General features: G+C 30.0%; 1 protein-coding gene across 3 annotated transcripts; it reads right to left on the bottom strand.

Moving 5' to 3' along the window:
• Positions 1–1,105: 1,105 nt before the first annotated feature.
• Positions 1,106–7,768, bottom strand: LOC105790111 (serine/threonine-protein kinase Nek6). Of its 3 annotated transcripts, none has more exons than XM_052634116.1 (14): positions 7,513–7,768; positions 7,198–7,347; positions 6,539–6,605; positions 6,183–6,248; positions 5,994–6,040; positions 5,445–5,490; positions 5,026–5,106; positions 4,894–4,936; positions 4,748–4,797; positions 3,848–3,929; positions 2,996–3,060; positions 2,462–2,535; positions 2,314–2,365; positions 1,106–1,939 (listed from the first exon to the last, which is right to left on the bottom strand). In XM_052634116.1, exons 2-14 carry the CDS (start codon positions 7,314–7,316, stop codon positions 1,271–1,273), a joined length of 1,461 nt encoding a protein of 486 aa, XP_052490076.1. In that variant the 5' UTR covers positions 7,317–7,347; positions 7,513–7,768; the 3' UTR covers positions 1,106–1,270. The 3 variants fall into 3 exon arrangements, with proteins under 3 accessions (XP_052490076.1, XP_052490077.1, XP_012472983.1); XM_052634117.1 differs by having other exon boundaries at positions 7,198–7,337; XM_012617529.2 differs by having other exon boundaries at positions 3,011–3,060; positions 7,513–7,767.
• Between the last annotated feature and the right edge of the window lie 8,349 nt (positions 7,769–16,117).

Here is a 16,117-nt window from a genome sequence, read left to right as displayed (position 1 = left end):
TCCTACATTTTTATTTAGAAATCTTACTTTGGTCATTAAAATTATAAACATTTTCTATCAGAATTTGTTAACTTGAAATTTTGATTGGCTGCCCTCGGATGACGTGACTTATGATTAAGAGAAAATAAATATGTTAAATTGATAAATTTTAGCAGAAACGGCCAACGACGATGATTGGATTAGAATTTCTAAATTGAAAAGGTAATAGGATTGAATTTTTAACTTTCAAGTACAATGACCAAATCTCAAACTCTGTACAAATACAAGAACTTACAGCACTTAACTTTTTAGAAATAGCAGGACATAATGAATTCAATAGTTACAATACATTTGAATAAAATGACCAAGTTAAAATACAATGACTAAATACACAAGTTACGAATAATACAAGGACTAATAACAGAATTTAACACACAAAAAGGTTAAATTTTGTTATTAGTCCTTGTATTTTGCAAAAGTTTAGGACTCAATCCCGCATTTTAATTTAGTTATTTTAGTCCTTATACTTTTCAAAATTTGAAATTTCAGTCCTTATCAAACGATAACTTGAGTTAAGTTCTTTTATTTTCAAAATTTGATGTGACAAATATGTTATCATATGTGTAATGCAATGCCAACTTGTTATTTTCATAATTACTCACTAAAATTTCGGTTAATAAATTAATGATTACCATTTGTACTAAGACTGGAATTTCAAAATTCGGAAAAAAAGGGACTTGGAATGATTCAACTAGAGAATGAGAACTAAATTTACAACTATACGCATAGTATATGATTAGTAATTGAATTTAAAGAGACGAATTTAACTACTACGGTTTGGTTCAAGACAAAGTTTTTAAAGTAAACCTCCTGTCCGTCCGGTTTGATTAAATAAATCTTTAAAAAATAAAAATATAAAAATCTGGTTCAAACCGCTCAGTTCAATCGGTTTTTTGTTTGGTTCAACCGGTCAATATCGATTCCCATATCAATCAATTCAATGCCTTTCTTTAAACTGATACCTGACCAATTTCCAATCCAAATAGTCGGTCTAGTGTAGTTCAAACAACCTTGGTTTAGGACTAAATTTTCAAATTTTGAAAAGTACAATGATTAAAATTGGCCATTTCGAAAAGTGCATGGATTAAAATTAATTAAATTATAGGAATTAAATCCACAACTTTCACGAACTACAAAAACTAATAGCAAAATTAAAAAAAAAAACCACACACAAAAAAAAACCATCATTGAGTTACCTATTGCTGGATTTTTTTTGTTAAAAACTCACAATTCATTTCCTATGATCTATTGGGATTTTGCTTTTAGCATTCATCAAACTCTTTGTTAACCAAATTGCTGTTTCTCTTGATGAAACAGCTTCTTCACCAAATGGTCTTAAAACCCCTGCAAGTTCCTCAAGTCTTTGCTGTTTAAGTAAACTAGCACAAATCTCCAACAATGATTCCAATGCTTCAGCTCTTTCTAAGCTCTGAGGATCTTGTTTGATCTTTTTCTCGTAATCGTGGAGCATCGTTAACGTGTTCATTATCGATCTTTCTTGCGTGTTTTCTGTTGTTTTGACTCGGTTTTCGGGTTGGAGTCTCCGTTTAGTCTCCATCGTCGCCTTTTGTGGTGTTTCTGGTGCATGTATTAGCTTTAAATCTCCATTGCATTGGCTTCTGTCGTCGTGCTTACCCGGTTGAGATGGTTCGGAGGTGAATTCTTGTTTATGAAGATTGCTTGACGTGCACTCCAAGATTATTCTCGAGGTGCCAGACTCATTTGATGGGATTGGTCTTTCACTTTGGGGATCCATTGTGTTGTATTTGTGGGGCGAAGGGCTTCCTTTCAGCTTCCCTTTGACGCTTGCTTCGGATTTTACGGGGAGAAAAACCGGTGATAGATTCTGGCATTGAGTAAGATATGGTTGTAAATGTGGATGCCTTAAAAGCTCAGCAGCCTGAAGGAACAATTAAAATGCAGTAAGTTTCAAGACGTGACAATGGACAGTAAAACTATCATAGAGGCACTTGTACTAGAAGTCAGATTATATTTTACCCCTGTACTAAAATATTGCACAAATTAGTTGTTGTATGTTAGATCAAAGAGCAAACTAGTTCTAATGTTAAAAATTTTATCCATTTCTACTGTTAAAAACCAATTCATGTATGTTAGCATGGTGTAAACGTGGCAAACCACGTATTACTGTCTAGTTATTCTATCAATCACGCCAGTTTTTAATAGAAAAATGCACAAGGACTAATTTGGCAGTGGCCTTTATGATAGTTTTACTGAGATAGGACATAAGTATATCATCGGATTAGTTGAACTTACAGTCGGTCGGTGTTCCGGGTTTTTTCGTAACATCGTTCTGATCAGTTGCTTACTGCAAATGGGGGAGATTTCATTGCATTATTTAGTAACTTATAAAGTTGGAAAATGAATCAAATTTATACACAAACTGGTAATAAGCTTTACTTACAGTGCAGATGAATACATTGTTGGAAGTGGAGAAATGGAGGATCTGTTTATTTTATTGACTAATCCAGCCATGTCCTGTTTGCAAATTGAAATAATTATGACAAATGGAACTTCAGTTTCATGCTCTTGTATGAAGGACAATGAAAATTTTCTAAGTAAAGATTAAAACCAAACCAATGCCTAAAAGTATCGTGAGGTTTCTATAATAGAAGTTAGATTATATTTTGTCATATTTACTCAAAAATAGATAAATTAATCCCTATACATTAGATAAAAAGCAACATAGTCCTTTATGTTAAAAATTCAATTCATCTTTACGATTAAAAATTGGTGTCGCTGACTGAATAATCAAATAGATACACATTCATTTTGATATAAAAATATCAGTTTTTAACAGTAAAAATGCAAGAAATTTTTAACAAAAAGACCAATTTACTTTTTGATCTAATATACAAGAATTAATCTGCTTATTTTTTAATAGAAATGATAAAATATAATCTAACTTTTAATACAAAAGCTTCCATGATACTTTTACCAAATCAATGCTTACAGGTGCTCTGAATGCAGGTTGACGTGCAGCTATTTCAAACATGCAGCAACCTGTAAGAATGTATTGGAATTCCAATGATGTCAACCACTAGGTTCATGGTCCTAAATATAACAAAATACATGTTATGTTGCTCCAACTACACATTTTTCATGAAGTAATCGTGTTCAGGGACTAAGGCAGAAAAAGGTTTTAAGGGCGTAAAGTAAACCATAAATTTTTAGAGAGATTAAAAGAAAATTTTATTATTATATTAATTTATAATTTTATAATTTTCAAAAGAATTTAAAAATAATTTTCTTAATGGGAGGTCAAGGTCATTGTCTACCTCTTAAATTCATCTCTGATCGTGTTTAATATAGACATTGGGATATAAGAGATAAAAGTAACATGGAGGCTTTTGGATTAAAAGTAGGATTACATTTTGTTTCGTCTACTCAAAAAATAAACAAATTAGTTTATATACGTTAGATAAAAGCAAATTGGCTCTTCTGTTAAAAATTCCATCCGTTTTTACTATTAAAAATTAGTTTCTATACATCAGTATGAGGTACACGTGGCATACCACATGATACTATCTAATTATTCCGTTAGTCATGCCAATTTCTAATTGTACAAACGGATGAAATTTTTAACAAAAATGATCAATTTTTTTTATTTAATGTACAAAGACTAATTTGTCCATTTTTTGAATAGAGAAAATGAAATGTAATCTAACTCTTAGTATAAATACTCCATAATACTTTTACTTTTATAAAACAATAATTTTTTTTTAAATTGAATATACTGATATCTGACAATCACATACAAGTAACACTATTTCAGGTTTATGTATATTACCTAGGGACCATATGTCTGATTTATAGCCATATGGGATATCTGCAAGAAGCTCCGGACACATGTAGTTTGGAGTGCCTACAACCTGTTTAAGAATAGAAGTAACATTGGTGCCTATATCAGCTATTATCTGATCCTCAAACTTTGATACATTAGGGAAGTCAATCCTTTCGTAGAAGTCCACGACTGTTCAGAGTTGACAAATCTCTCAATTAGCCAGGATCTACTAACTCTGATGAGAGTTTGAACTAGAGTCGGGATTACAAAGCAGGAACGTCTCGTCAGATAGGGTATATATATGTCTATAGTTGCCATTTAAGGGGCAAGGATTCAAACTAGGGTTCAAACTAAGGTTGTTTGAATCAGACTAGACTAGTCGGAATACCGATTCAAAGAAGGGCATTGAATCGGTTGACTCAAGAACCGGTTGAACCAAGCAAAAAATAGGCGGTTGAACTGGATTTTTAATCTTTTTTTTTATTTTTATGAAATTTATAATGATTTATTTAATCGAACCAAATGGACTGGTCGAACCGACGATTTGACTAATTCAACCACTAATCCGATTTTGAAAATCTTGGTTCAAACCCTACCATGCACGGATATTCATATCTCCTTGGTAACTTGGTAGGTGGCCATGCACCAACTAAGCGTTCTTGCTCTGTGAACCCCGCCTCTAGCTCGGGTTATTGTTAGAGTTGAGGGGCAATCCCAGCTCGATACAAGGACAATACCGACCTATTAAGGAGTCCGCCAACTCCGAACAGACAACACTTCGTAGACTTCTCTATAAAAAATCGGCCTTCCAACACTAAACTAAATTTTCAGAAAAAAATTGATTAACAGGCAATCAAATAAGATTCTGCAATATTTTAAAAGTTTCCCAGAAAATGAAGGCATTACAGTTGAAGTGAGATCTTCTTGGTTTAGCAGTTTTGCTAGTCCAAAGTCACCTATATAATATAATTAAATATATAAATCAGTGAGCATGGAAGTGAAACATTAAGTAAAAAAGAAAAGGCTTTATAGGAACTGTAATAGTTTCTTACCTAACCTAATGTCATTGTGTTCTGTAAGGAAAATGTTGGAGCACTGAGTTTTTTAGAGACAAAAATTTAGTTGACAAAGATATGGAAAACAGAACAAAAAAGAACAGTGTCTTAAATTTGAGATATATATACTTTGAGATCCCTGTGAAGGACACGGTTGGAATGAAGGTAATCCACTGCCACTAACAGTTGTGTTAGCCATTTGCAAAGCTTCTGAAGAAGAAGAAGAAGGAGTATATGGTGAGTGGTGAGCAGTAAAGCAGTAAGAAGGGTGTTGAGGGATTCCCAACTCCTTTGGAAGAAATTTAAGAAGTGTTGTTTGTTGGGAGCTAGCCCAATCAGTAGTGCTCTCGCTCATAAGTGTTTTATAAGACACTAGTTCGAGTCCAACCACGTGCAGTACACATGACATTCCTATCTCTTTAACCATAGCAAAATCGAAAGATAAAATTTTCACTGAAATCAATATCAACTCTAAACAAACAACACTTCATAAACTTTTTCCGAAAAAGTCATAAATCCCTCAACAATATGGAGAGGTCCCTGCGAACCTTTTCTGGAAAGAATGTTCCTCTACTTTTCTTTATAATCTCACCCCTGCAATAATAATTTTGTATATTAGCATACCTAAATATAGTGTACTAAAATCTCTGCTCTGCTTTTCTATATACATAGACTTGTTTAAGGGTGAGGTTATTTGTCTAAATTCGAAGGTTTAGACAAAAATGTTAGACCTAAAAAATGAGTTTTAACATTTAAGGCCTGAATCTAGCTCAACCCATTTTCTAATTATAGATAGCTCAGACAAAATTTTAGGTCCATATTTTGGATCAAGTCGAGCTTAAGCAAGCACAAAGTATATTAATACTATGCTTAAACTTGACCCGACCTATGAACACATTTACACAAATATATTACACATTTAAGTGTATTTAAACCCATATCTTCTAAATTTTTATAGTAACAATAACGTCAACTAAGTTAAAATTCAATCAACATTGACAATAACACATTCTATTGGATGTCCTTATGATTCAGCTATCAGATTGTTCAAAGATTGAAATTGTGATTAATGTCAACTATATGATAAACAAACTTACATGTCTCCTCCCTCACAATAATTTGTCACAATGCAAACATAAGATTCCTACAAGAACAAGAATTTTAATCCAAAAAAACCCAAAGTTAATGCCAATTATATTTTATATTTTATATTTCAAGAATTAAACAAGTTTGATTAAGGGATCAAATCATCCAAAACAAGAATAATAAATGTGTATAATCAAAACCTTTTCCACCCATCCATCTTTGTGCTCTATAATATATGGATTGTTAAGCTTTGCCATCAAATTCATCTGCAAACAGAAATAAGTAAACAACATTAAGTAAACATCTTCTTTGGAAATATGTTTCCACTTTCCACTAGCTTTTATATTTTCTTGATGGGTTAATATACTATTTGGTACTTGAGTCTTGTTTCAATATTCAATTTGGTATTTGAAAGGTTTTTCGTCTTAATTCGGTACCTAAATTTGGTTTCGATGTTTAATTTTCACAGACCAAACAATTCAATAAATGTTTGATTCGTGTACTTGTACTGAATTGAGACAAAAGAAATAATTTTGTGCCAAAAATAAGTGTAAACCTCTTGAAGTGCTGTACGCTTGAACTTCTCAGTTTGTTTAGCCAAACGAATCTTCTTCAATACATACCTGCACATATATATTATCAAAGATAATGTACCAAAATCTACAATAATCAGTAAAATTACCATAAAAGTTCTCGTATTAAAAGTTAAATTACATTTTACCCCTTCACTAAGAAAATGGACAAATTAATTCCTATATGTTAGATAAAAAACAAATTGATCATTCTCTTAAAAATTCCATCTAGTTTTATTGTTAAAAACTGGTTTTTGTACGTCAAAATGAGGTACACGTGTTATTTCGTCAACCACCCCAATTTTAAATAATAGAAATGGATACAATTTTTAACAAAAAGGATTGATTTGTTCTTTGATCTAACGTATAGGGACTAATTTACTCATTTTTTGAGTAAAAGAGACAAAATGTAATCTGACTAGTACTACAACCACCTTCATAATACTTTTACCACAATAATCACACTACGAAACTGCAATATTTTTAACATGATCCAAGATTTCTAGGAAAAACATGTTACTTCGATTCGGATATGTTTAATTAAGCTGGAAGGTTATATCTCCGTATCCATGTCCAGATTTATATCCGATCTCGATTTTAGATACTAATAAAACAGAAAATTAAGAAGAAAAAAAAAACTTACTTTTTTTTCTCAGCTTTATGAAGAACAAGAAATGCAGCACCAAAAGCACCTCTCCCAATCTGTTCAATCACTTCGTAATCATCCATTTTTGACATTGTTTCTTGATCTTTCTCCTCCATGAAAGAAACACCATTCAAAGCCTGTAGAACACTAAAAATAAAAACACTGAACTTCAATCTTCACTGGTTGATTTACCTTAAAGCTTTGCTCTTCATTTAATATTGTTTGGTAGCTTATACATACACATACATACGTATATATATGTTCAGTACTATAGCATTAAATAGAATTTAAAGTTGACACCAGAAACGAAACCTGTTTGCAGGGGAGACAATGTCACACCAAAAAAAATTTTGAGCAATGGTGAATGATGATCACAGGTTGAGGCAGGAACCATTAAAGAAACATGACGCATTAAATGCTACCATATTTATGGAAAAAAATAGGGGACTCGATTATTCGTTTTATGTAGATTTTGACATATTCGTGTACGCACGACAAGTGTTTGAAGAAATGTAGATGTGAGAAGAAGGATTGTTGGGATAAAAGAAAAATTAAACAAAGGACATTGAAAGATTGGAAGTTTAAATTGTGAATGGTGGGAAAGATTTGAGGCAAAAGAAGAAAAAAAAAAGGATGAGATGAAAAAATAGGATGAATTTTCCTATTAGCCCTTGTACTTTATGAAAGTTATCGATTTAGTCCTTGTACTTTTCAAATAAGCCATTTTAATCTCTCTACTTTTCAAATTTTGAAATTTGACTTGTGATCTAAATAGTAAGAGTTAAATCCATTTGATTAAATTCAATTACTAGTGTTGTACTATGGATACAGTTAAGGGAGAGAAATTAGTTTAATCGATCGGTTTGGTCGGTTTTATTTTCAAACCGACTTAACCAACTTTAACATGAGAAGATCGATTCGATTGACTTTACTTGAGAAAACTGACCAAATCAAACCAATTTTAATTTGATTGGTTCAGTCAAGTTTTCCTGTTAACCAACCTTAGATTATTGAGTTGAGTTATATGGTTATATATCTATTATATATTATAAATTATAAGTCTAGTTTAAATAATTAAAAAATAATATAAAATAATTCAGTTTTTCAGTCGATTCGATTTTGATATTCAAAAATCAATAACCAACCGAATTACGCAATTAAATCAAGGTCAAAATCAACTAATTTGCCTCACCCGACTAAACCGAAATTGAAAAAACCGAATGGGTTAATTTTTTCAATTAAAACCGAAAATTCCTCTTCCCTATGTACAATTGTAAATTTAGTCTGTATTCTCCAATTAGATTATTTGTCTATTACTTGGATTTTTAGTGAGTAATACGTGGAAATAATAAGTTGAAATGGCATTACATGGACGGTAATATGTTTTATCACATCAGATTTTGAAATTAGTAGTACTTAACTTAATGAATTTAGTGATTATAGTTGGATGAGGACTAAATTTTAAAATTTTGAAAAATATAAGGACTGAGCTAAATTTAACCCAAAGGAAAAAGGGAAGGACCCCATTAGCCTGCAACAACTATGGCTTAGCTTTGCTTGAATTTTCAGTTTCCATAGTTATTATTACATTACCCATGTGGTTGGTATGTTCATGTCACTATCTTCTTAACTGAAAATTCACCTTCCTTTTTTTTTCTTTCTTTTTTTATATATATTTGAGCTTCGAAAATTGAAAATCAAAAATATTTTAGTGGGAAACAAAATAAAAATTGTTGCTTAGAAAAAAAATTGTGCCTTTGTTGGGATTTTTAATTGATTTTATTTTTATTTTTATTTTTGTTAAAATTGGTCATTTCTGTTAAAATTTTTATTCATTTGTATTGTTAAAAATTGACGTAGCTGATAGAATAACCAGAAAGTGACACGTGACGTGCTACGTGTACTTTATGCTGATGTATAATGACCAATTTAAAACAGTAAAATTGGAAGAAATTTTTAATAGAATAACCGATTTGCTCTTTGAACTAACGTATAGAGATTAATTTGTCCATATTTTGAGTAGAGGGAGAAAAATACAAGTTGACTCCTAATATAAGGACTCCCTCATATAATATATATAGTACGTATACATGTATTTACAATTTGATCCACATGATTTTAATATGATTCACGTCAAATTTTGAATTTTCAGCTAACATCCAAATTGGGTAGACGGATCGAAAAATCTAATTAGTATAATACTAATACTTTGAGGGTTTAATAAAAAAATTTAAATTTGGGGTATGGGGAGTTCATGTGAAATTAACCCAAATAAAGAATAAAGATGGTTGCTTAGAAAAACAATGGCGGGTTTTAGTCTATGGTTGGCCAACACCATTTCAGTTCTTTTGTAAAAGGGGTAATATATCATCTGGTACTTTAGGTTGGCTTCAATGTCCGATTTGGTACTTGAGCCTTTTTGTCTTGAATTGGTATCTACGTTTAGTTTCAATGTTCAATTTGGTACCCCAACCAAATAGCATTACTTGGCTCAATAAATATTTGACATGTGTGCTCTTTGGCGAAGGCAAAAAATTATTTTAGGGGGGCCGAAATTAAATTTTAATAGTCTATATATTTATAATTTTTAAAGGAATAAATCAAACTTTTATCATTTTTAGGGGGTTAAAGTGTAATTTTACCTTTACTAATTTAAAATTTTAAAATTTTTAAAGGACCTAAATGGATAATTTTCCATTTTAGGGAGGTCGAGGCCCCTGTCAGCCCCCTAGATACGCTACTGTGTGCTTTAGTAAAAAACATAGGTACTTAATTGGGACAAAAACAAGCTCAGATACTAAATTGAACATTAAAGTCAAATTCAGGTACTTAACTAGGACAAAATAAAGCTCAGGTATTAATTTGAGAAAACCCAGATACTAAAGTAAACATTTAAGCCAAACTTAGGTACCAAATTGAGAAAAAAAATCTCTCAAATACTAAATTCAACATTAAAACTAAATTTAGATATCAAATAATATTATTTTCATTTTCTTATGAAATTATTTGTATATTTAAAATTCAAATCTATAATAACTAAAATATCAATTGAATCTAAGTCGGTCCAACCTCACAATATGATTTCAAAAATAATTAGGCGATTGGTGTAAATATGAAAATTACGTTGTTGGTTGATAAATTCCTTTTAATATTTTTATTACTTTTATTCACAAAATGGGTGCCTCAAATTTTATTATTAATAAATAAATAATAAATAAATGCTTTACTGACTTCAAAGGCTCATCTAAATGAAAGAAATAACGTCTTACTTTGAAAATTAAAAATATCTATTATTTTTCACCGAAATTATTCAAATATTGATAATTTTTCATATATTTACTACTATAAATTTCTACTAAAATTATTTAGAATTACGTTTAAATGCATGCATATTTATTTTGTAATCTATTAAGAGGAATTAAAATGTTGTTAAGTATAATTGCCTTATATTTCAAAAATAATTGTTGGAGGTGCCTATAAATCGAGTCACGTTAGATTCAAGTCTGGTACATATGAAGTTCGGGGTGATATTAAAAGAGAATTAATAGCGTTTTGATCCTCTTCATTTGGTATATTAGCTTTTTTAAGTCCTTAAATTTTAGTTAATAAATAGTAAAATTTATATTTTGGCCCCTCCAAAAGTTTTCAGTTCAATTTCGACCTTTCACTATAAAAATTCTAGCTTTATTCCTGGCTAGGTTTATGTATTATATTAATACACTTTATCATTGTCTAAACTTAGTTTGACCTGAAATATGGGTCTAGAATTTTGTCCAAACTCGCTCAGATTATTATTTTTTAATTCAATATTTTAAATACCCTTTCTTTTAGTAAAAGTTCACTTTTAGACCACTTAACACATATTTTTATGTTTTACCTACTGTTTTGTGATATAATTTACACAATATATATTACAATGTATAGAACAGGTCAAGTTGAGTATTAAATATTGAAATTCAAGCCTGATCCATATTTTAAAAAGATTTAATTTTTTGTCGAAACCCCTTTTTTGATTTTTTGATTAGATACATTTGTCCAAACATTTTCATATTTTTAACGAGTCTTTAGTCTTAAGCGAGTAGCTCAACTCATGGACAACTCTAGTAACTTCCTAACTCTAGAGTTTTCTTAACTCTTGCCAATGCACCTGATAATTATCCATTATATATATATGAGGACTTACGCACTTACATAAAATTTTATACGATTAATATTTTTAATAACTCAACAATTGAATTTATTAATATAATTATATTTTTCATGCATTTAAAAATTCAAACCAATCCGATAACTTTATCACTTGATCCATAATATTTCATTTTCTAATATATATCTAATTTAAGTGTCAAAAGTTTTTCACACTAAACAAATAGTTAAATATTTTAATTTCTTCAAAATTCTACTTACATGATCTACGTGAATAAAACATGAAATACAACTGTCAAATTATTAAAATATCACCCTACAAAATTTTATAAAAATGCACAAAATTATTATAAATTTATATTAGTACAATTGGATCACTTCCATTTTTACATGAGCTTATAATTGGCATCATGATTCATAGATTTGGATTAAGAAATTGGGCTCCAACCAATGTGTACACTCCTTGTTAATGGGGCCTAAAAGTTGTTAGATACTATTGGGTTTTCCTTCATTGATATTAGTCTCATAGGTAAGTGAGACTTAGGGTGGGTTTGGATGGGCGATTGGGTGCGGTGCGGTGTGTTTAGCTTACTTTTTGTCTCACGCTACAGTATCGCTACAGTATCTAATCTCACCGCCACCGTTGTTTTTACACTAACCGTAGGTAAACGCACCGCCCATCCAAACTCACCCTTAGCTAAATGATTTGCAATTTCTTTTAGCAAAATGCTTAAATTGGTGTATTTTTTTTTTCAAATATTTATATTTTTTTAATTATTCGAATTCATAATTTTTTTAAATATTTGAATATGTTTATCATACACAATTTATTTAAATGTTATTATCTGAATTTAAATTTGGATTAAATATTATTATCAGTTGAATATTTAAATACACGTAAAAAATGATTTCAAATTCGAATCCACTAAATTTTTATATATATAAGAATTTTGTAACCAATGGACTTGGATATCCGAATCTGAATCTGCATCCATGATCTAAATAAGTAATGTGGATTCGAATGATGGATATTTGGGACATCTACCTGCATCCGCTCCAAATCTGTAGAGAATAGTAATTTTAAAATTCGAATCCCAAAAAATGGGTCGGGTATCCGAATATGCAATTTGAAATGTCATCTCTATGCTCACATAAATACCGAACTTTTCATATTGGTCAAATAAAGGCTTTTCACACACTTCACCCTAATTTGTGGTACAAAATTAAGTGAATGTTGATATGTTTAAAATACAGCATATGGCGGTTGAGTGAGATATTACTTGAAGCACAATCAAAATTTCATGTCTATAATCACAACAAATTAAAGTTCATATATCAAACTGCATATTAAACTAAAGTTTTTGAAGACATATTTCACCATCAGTTCAAGGTCTAATTGTGATTTTAATCATTCTACCATGCTCAAATTCATGTTTAATACTTTTATTTTAATTCGACAATGTCCAAATAGATGATAATGTAAAATGATCATCGTTGTAGTTAAAACGACGACATAAATTTTATTACAATAAAAAACCACGTCATCACTTTAAAAATAGTCGTCAATAGTTTTATTAATTTGAATTTACTAATAACATCATTAATTTAATAATAATTAAAAAAATTATAAACTGATGCAATCACTTTTTTTTATCTCGATTTTTCGATTTTTTACCAGTTTCAAGTAATTCCCTCAGAAATCGAGTTAACCCCTTTATCTGAACCAATATACCGGTCGATATCTGATTCAATCCATCTAACCAGCTAGTCCAATTCCAGAGGGGAAATGAAAAGAAAAATATAAATGGTGGGCTTTCTTGCAAAAATGCAAATGTGTGGAGGGTCCCTATTTTTTTTTTAGTTCAAAACAAAAGGAATGTACTCAATTGTACACTTGTACATGCCTTGTATCCCACTTTAAGCATTATGGAAGGCAAAGAGGCTCCCTCCAAAGAAACTCAACCAACAAGTTATTATAAATCAATGATTTTCCATTATGATGGATCAATATAATCTCACATTTTTTCTTTCCTTCCAAACAATTTCTCAATCTTCCATTTCCATCATACCAATGCTTTTCTCTTTTAAGTTTTTAGATTTATATATAATATGTATATTGTACTTGAATACTCATTTCTATGTTTATTTAATATATTATTTTTTTTTAAATAATGGCGAGCAAAATTCGTTTCGGTTCGACAAAATTAATTAAAATTTCAATTTCAAATTAAATAATTGAGTCATTGAATTTATTCAACTTTCAAGTGAACTTGAATAAATGGTTATGGTTAAATAGTTTAGCTCAATTTTAATTGTACAACTCTAGTTATTTGAATACCTCGAATAATTAATTATAATTTAATTATACTAATCGAAGGGTCATTTATGTTCGATTAGGCTTTTTTTAAATGGCTAGTAGACTTATAGATGTTGGTTTTAAATGGTCAAGATTTTTATTTGACTCGATTTGGTAAAAATTAAATAAAATTTAGCTGTAAAAATAAGACATATCGATTTGATTAATTCAAAAAATTACTCGATTCAGTTGAATTCTCACTTGTAACTACAAATAAAGTAAAATTAAAATAAAAAGTTAATACTTTTATTTCTCATGCAAAATTACAATTTTTTTTTATTTATCAAATAAAATTCATTATAAACTTTTAACTCTCTTTTTTCTCATCATTACTTATTTAATTGAATAAACCTTTATAATAACATATATATATATATATTTAAATGTAACTAAAACAAGTAAAACAAATGTTGATTGAGTTTTGGCTCAATTAGTATAGGTATTGCTGTTAATGCAGGAGGACGTAGGTTCGAGTGCGTTGAAGTGCATTATCCTCCTTTTTATGAGTTGAGAGGGACTATGGGTAGTTTTAAGGCTTGTGTAAAAAAGAACATATATGATCAGAACCTATAATGGGATTGTTCAAAAATATATATAACAAGAATTGTAGCCTAAATTTATAATTATTTTTTATTTTTATTAACCAAAAGTTAATTGTAATTAAATATTTGATCTTTTAACAATTGTGTTCCCTTTAAGTGATCCTAAAATATTTTCAAAATGCAAAAAAACAAAAAAGGTTTCTTTTATGTGGTGAAATAATGGCCGACAACATCATCATCAAAGTATATATAGCTTTTTCTTTAAACTATATTCCTAACTTTCACATTTGGGTGAAATGGAATATAATTAGTTTTTTTTTTTTCCTTTGCTTTTGCTTTGAGTTTTAGCTTAGGTGGAAAGTAGCATGTTGATGGTTTAGGTTGAGTAGCAATTGGAATTTTTTAATTGGGAGAATATTTGATATATTGATATGGTACTTGATAAGGGAAGAGTATAGAAAAAAAGAGAATGGTTACGGAGAAAGTCGATTCGCCCATTCGAGGTTGAGAGTCGGAAGTTATGGAGAATGGAGATGGAGGGAGTTTGAAGATTGAGTGTAGAGGGAATATTGGAGGTATTTATAGGCAAATGTCTCGCGTAATATGGTGTTAACGTGCTGGACTTGTCATCTAGCCATCATGCGCGTTGAAATTAGGGGTGAGCAAAATCCGATTCGATTCGAAAAACTTCATAAAAAATTTAAATTTTGAATTAAATAGTTCGAGTTATTTGAGTTAATCAAGTTATTTGGATCAAATCGAATAAAAAATTAAGTTTTTCGGTTTAACTCGAATATGAGTTACACAATTCGAGTTATCCGAAAATCTGAATAAGAAAAGACAAAACTACGTCGTTTTGATAAATGTTTACTTTTTTAAAAATTAAAAATCAAAATAATTAAGTTAAAAGACAAAATTACGTCGTTTTGATAAATTTTTACCCATTAAGTTAAAAGGCAAAATCATTATATTGTTCATGTAGTTAAATAATCTTATATTTCGTCTACTAGTTAAATAATCGGTTCATCTAAACGCAACATTAAGTATAATAAGATTCGTTAACTCAACTCGATTTAACTCGAAATTTTTTGAATCGATTCGAAAAAAATTCAAATTGAGTTTGGTTGCTAAAATAGGATTTGTCTACTTGACTAACTCGAAAATTTTTTACTCGACTCGATCGAATACTCACCCCTAGTTGGAAGGATGTCTTCAGTGGGACAAGGATGTTTGTGACAAGACAAATCTTGTTGTTCATTCTGGCTCTGATGGGATAAAGCAGTTGAGCCCACGTAATGTTTGGTGATTGAACGACTTCATGTTCAGGTGGTAATCTTCTCAAGAGAATTATTTCATAGGTGACCTCCCAACTTGCTGGTGGTAGGTTTACTGGTCAAGTTCCCTCTAAGCTTGCCACGTGTCCTAACACGAGTGGAAGTATAACAACTGTAGTGCAAGAGTTTCATGTATTATTGACGACATAAGTAAATATCAATAACTTTTATTTAAACGTAAATAAATACTAAAACTCTAAAATTTAAACCCAATATTGTAAACTCAAACATGAGAGTTATTAATATTTATTGTAGAAGTCTTCCACAATTTTGTTGCTTTATTTAATGATATAAGATGTCATGTTATTATTCATTGATAATACATGAGACCAGAGGCAAAGCCAAAAATTATTTTTTGGGGGTCGAAATTGAGTTATGTATTTTTAGAGCTAAAATACTACTTCGTCATTGTATTAGCTTATATATTTATAGATTTTAAAGGATTAAATTAAATTTTTTATCATTTGAGGGGCCAATGTGCAATTTGACCAATTACTCATTTATAATTTTATAAAATATAAATGGGTCAATGTGATATT

This window comes from Gossypium raimondii, chromosome 8 (genome assembly GCF_025698545.1).
Source record: "Gossypium raimondii isolate GPD5lz chromosome 8, ASM2569854v1, whole genome shotgun sequence".
Taxonomy (NCBI): Eukaryota; Viridiplantae; Streptophyta; class Magnoliopsida; order Malvales; family Malvaceae; genus Gossypium; species Gossypium raimondii.
Note: the sequence above shows the minus strand (reverse complement) of the source record. Positions and strands in the feature narration are given on the sequence as shown.